At 37.5% G+C, this 5,000-nt stretch overlaps 1 protein-coding gene across 3 annotated transcripts in view; it reads left to right on the forward strand.

Moving 5' to 3' along the window:
- The window catches only part of LOC143302137 (uncharacterized), an 88,284-nt gene that overhangs the window by 11,301 nt on the left and 71,983 nt on the right, over nt 1–5,000 (forward strand). For 2 of the 3 annotated variants that reach the window (XM_076616691.1, XM_076616692.1), the window contains exon 4: nt 2,425–2,451. In XM_076616691.1, coding sequence (XP_076472806.1) covers nt 2,425–2,451 — 27 coding nt within the window. Of the gene's footprint in view, nt 1–1,054; nt 1,070–2,424; nt 2,452–5,000 lie in introns of all 3 variants that reach the window. The other variant, XM_076616693.1, reaches the window with a different exon arrangement.

Consider the following 5,000-nt stretch of genomic DNA (forward strand, 5'->3'; position numbering starts at 1 on the left):
GAGGAAACTTGGCAAATGAGGGTGAAATGAGGGTGAAATTTGAAAAAAAAATCTAAATACAATTACAGGAAATTACTTAAAGGATTTCGTAAAGAGAAGTCGTTAAACTGACAAGCGAAATAACTGATAAGTTTGAAAAGATATTATTTTTTCTGACTTGATATAGTTTAGAAGCAAGATTCTGGGCATAACGTTTAGGTGTTCAGACCAAGGTAGATTGTTATCGATCATTATTCATAAGATATCATAACTAACATTTTTTTCTCAGCAATATAGAGGACTGATAGATTCTTGGAAAGGGTTTGTTGTTTTTTGTCATGAGGTAATCATCATGAATTTAGTTTTAATGGGATGGAGAGCCACGTGGTTCAAACGTGTCCATTTAACAAGAATGTTATTTTCTTGCATGGTAAAATGAACAGTCCGAGCACCAGCGTTACTTGTATCTAAAATAGTATCATCAGCAAACATGTCACACTGCATTTCTAGAGATCGTTGATACATGTATGTAATGAAAACAATATAGAACCCAGTACTGAACCCTGTGGAACGCTAATTTTGTTTTAAAGAGAAATTTGATGAAAACATGTTGAAAGATACTGTTTGTTGTCTGTTGGAAAGAAACGAAATCAGTTCTGGTGTTTGAAGAGAGATTTATAAATTGGTAATTTTCTTTTCCAAAAGGAAAAAAACCAGCTCATGTAAGGCTGACTGCAAACTACTAGCTTCACCTTCGCCGTACGTTGTGTTTAAATTCACATGGAGTATCTCCTCTGTGTGTGTGTGTGTGTGTGTGTGTGTGTGTGTGTGTGTGTGGGTGTGTGTGAGAAATGTTTTAATGTCACATTGATGAACATTGTGTGTGTGTGTGTGTGTGTTTGTGTGTGTGTGTGTGTGTGTGTGTGTGTGTGTGTGTGTGTGTGTGAGAAATGTTTTAATGTCACATTGATGAACATTGTATGTGTATGTGTGTGTGTGTGTGAAATGTTTTAATGTCACATTGATGAACATTGTATGTGTGTGTGTGTGTGTGTGTGTGTGTGTGTGTGTGCAGGAGGTACCGGAGATGGTGAGTTTTTGTTTTCAAAATAATACAAAGCACACAAAATTATTGCCAGAAAAAAGTGTTTGCGTGAATGTGTGTGTGTGTGTGTGTGTGTGTGTGTGTGTGTGTGTGTGTGTGTGTGTGTTTGTGTGTGTGTGCATGTGTTTGTGTGTGCGTGTGTGTTGTGTGCTTGTATCTGTGCGTGCATGTGTGTGTGTGTGTGTGTGCGCCGCGCGCGCGCGTGTGCATGTGTTTGTGTGTGCGTGCATGTGTGTGTGTGTGAGAAATGTTTTAATGTCACATTGATGAACAGTGTGTGTGTGTGTGTGTGTGTGTGTGTGTGTGTGTGTGTGGTGTGTGTGTGTGTGTGTGTGTCTGTGTGTGTGTGAAACTTTTTAATGTCACATTGATGAACATTGTATGTGTGTGTGTGTGTGTGTGTGTGTGTGTGTGTGTGTGTGTGTGTTGCAGGAAGATTATTTTAGGAAAATGGCATTGTTTCAAATAATACAAAGCACACATACATTACTACATGCATAGATACACACACATCATAATGTGGTAATCATCATGAATTTAGTTTTAATGGGATGGAGAGCCACGTGGTTCAAACGTGTCCATTTAACAAGAATGTTATTTTCTGCATGGTAAAATGAACAGTCCGAGCACCAGCGTTACTTGTATCTAAAATAGTATTCATCAGCAAACATGTCACACTGCATTTTCTAGAGATAATGGGAGATCGTTGATATGTAATGAAAACAATATAGAACTCAGTACTGAACCCTGTGGAACACTACTTTTGTTTTGAAGATTATTTGATGACACATGTTGAAAGGTACTCTTTGTTGTCTGTTGGAAAGAAACTAAATCAATTCTGGTGTTTGAAGAGATGAATTATAATTCGGTAATTTTCGTTCGAAAAGGAAAAAACAGCTCATGTAAGGCTGACTGCAAACTACTAGCTTCACCTTCGCCGTACGTTGTGTTTAAATTCACATGGAGTATCTCATGATTGACTAGGCACATGGTTTTCATATAGTCACTTCACTTGACACTTGGACTGGATGACACAGGAAAAACCGATGGTAAGCGCCTGAAGGCAGCTGTCAGTCGTCTCAAACCCAGGCAGGCAGCCTGTTGTCAAGAACTCTGTGTTTGCAAAGAGCATACAGCTTGGTCTCTGACCGAGTATAGGCGCTGGCTTCAGTAGCCAACATAAGCACTACATTTATTGCCCCCCCCCCGCCCCCCCAAAAAAAATGTGTGTGTGTGTGGTGTGTGTGTGTGTGTGTGTGTGTGTGTGTTTGTGAGCACGCGCACGTGTGTGTGCTAAATGTCGCCACTGCTGAACATTGTATGTGTGTGTGTGTGTGCAGGCTGAACATGACTATGATGTGTATGAGGTGAGTATTGGTTCAAACTAATACAAAGAACACAAAATATAGCATCTCTTTCTAATTCCTATTCTTGTGTATTTTCCTGGTATCCTCCCCTAATTTCAACCCCCCACACCCCACCCCTCAATTTCTCTGTCAGCCTGTTTCTGTCTGTATGTGTGGGATCTACCTGTCTCTATCTTAGTGTCTGTTTTATCTATAGCCTGCTTTGAATATGTTTGTTTAAAAAAAAATCTTTTATATATGAATACTACAATTCTAGAAATAGAATACATAAATATCTATCTATCTATGCCACACACTCACACACCACACACACACACACACACACACAGACCACACACCCACACACAAATATATATTATATATATATATAATATATATATATACACACATACATACATACATGGATAGATACACACACATCATAATGTGGTTAATCATCATGAATTTAGTTTTAAGGGGATGGAGAAGCCACGTGGTTCAAACGTGTCCATTTAACAATAATGTTATTTTCTTGCATGGTAAATGAACAGTCGAGCACCAGCGTTACTTGTATCTAAAATAGTATCATCAGCAAAACATGTCACACTGCATTTTCTAGAGATAATGGGAGATCGTTGATATGTAATGAAAACTATATAGAACCCAGTAGAACCCTGTGGAAACGCTACTTTTGTTTTAAAGAAAATTTGATGAAAACATGTTGAAGTACTGTTTGTTGTCTGTTGGAAATAATCGAAATCAATTCTGGTGTTTGAAGAGAGACTTATAAATTGGTAATTTTCTTTTCCAAAAGGGATAAAAACGAAAAAAACAACAAAAAAACCAGCTCATGAAGGCTGACTGCAAACTACTAGCTTCACCTTCGCCTCTACCTTGTGTTTAAATTTCACATTGAGTATCTCCAGAGTGACTAGTCACCATGGTTTTTATACAGTCACTTCACTTGACATTGGTGTGTGTGCATGTGTTGTGTGTGCGTGTGTGTTGTGTGCTTGTATCTGTGCGTGATGTGTTTGTTTGTTTGTTTGTGGTGTTTGTGTGTGTGTGTGTGTGGTGTGTGTGTGAAATGTTTTAATGTCACATTGATGAAACATTGTGTGTGTGTGTACTGTGTGTGTGTGAAATGTTTTAATGTCACATTGAGACATTGTGTGTGTGTGTATGTGTGTGAGTGTGTGTGCAGGAAGAATATTTTAGGAAAATGGTATTGTTTCAAAATAATACAAAGCACACAAAATATAGCATTTCTTTCTAATTCCTATTCCTGTTACTTTCCTGGTATCCTACCCCTCGTTTCAACCCCCCCACCCTCACTTCTAACATTTCTTTTTTTTCGGTGAATGTTTTTTTTCAACCCATGATAACTGGCCGTCTGTGGGGAAATCAGGGGAGTAAAACTGGGCAGTACTAATTTGGTTTATACTTCTTTTTATGCCCCGCACTTTGAGAAAAAAATTAAAACAGTCAACCCACAGGTCATATTCCATATACAGGAACAGGTAGGAGAGAGAGTGAGGGAGAGAGAGAGAGAGAGGGAGAGGAGAAGAGAGAGAGAGAGAGAGAGGTATAACTGTTTCATGTATACTGAATCATCATCAGTGTATCTTGGATATAGTGGTGTCAACTCTGAAAGATGAACAGGGAAATAATGAAAGATTACTTTACAATTTCTAAAGTTCAGTTCTATTTCTAGATGTTCAGGAATATGATTCCATAAAACAACCCCCCAGAATATGGTAAGACTTGATTTACATAAGAAATGCTTGTGAAGTGGAGAGTAATTTCATGTAAGTGTCGATAATAATCAAAGTGAACATATTTACTAAAGAAAACGGAGCATTACCATAGAAATTTTTAGTGTTGCTGAGAAGAAACCTTCATTATACAAAAGTATAGCTTTGAGATGGTGGATATCTGCTTGTTTATTGTCATAATCTGTCAGAGAGGTTGATTTGTTAACAGTTGATTTAACAGCTCTTTTGTGGGATGCTTATCAGTGGTAAGCAGATTATTGCTTGCCGAATCCCAAAGTGTAGGAAGCATAGTCCATAACAGACTGAATAAATGATTGCCAGTTTGGAAAGAGGAAGGAGGAATTTTGTTTAATGTCCCGTCACTCATATCGGTGACTGAAGACATTTTGTTAAAGTATTTATGAATACATTTGAGTATTATTGGTTAGAAGAAGTGGGAGGGAGATAAGAATAATGGAGGGTTGGGGGGAAACTTGGCAAATGAGGGTGAAATGAGGGTGAAATTTGAAAAAATATCTAAATACAATTACAGGAAAATTACTTAAAGGACTGAAAGATGAACAAGGAAATAATGAAAGATTACTTTACAATTTCTAAAGTTCAGTTCAATTTTAGACGTTGAGGAATATGATTCCATAAACAACCCCCAGAATATGTAAGAGCTTGATTTACATAAAGTAATGCTTGTGAAGTGCAGATTAATTTCATGTAAGTGTCGATAATAATCAAAGTGAACAATTTACTAAGAAAACGGAGTATTACCATGAACATTTTTAGTGTGCAGAGAAGCCTTCA

The sequence above is a fragment of the Babylonia areolata genome, chromosome 28 (genome assembly GCF_041734735.1).
Source record: "Babylonia areolata isolate BAREFJ2019XMU chromosome 28, ASM4173473v1, whole genome shotgun sequence".
Lineage (NCBI taxonomy): Eukaryota > Metazoa > Mollusca > Gastropoda > Neogastropoda > Buccinidae > Babylonia > Babylonia areolata.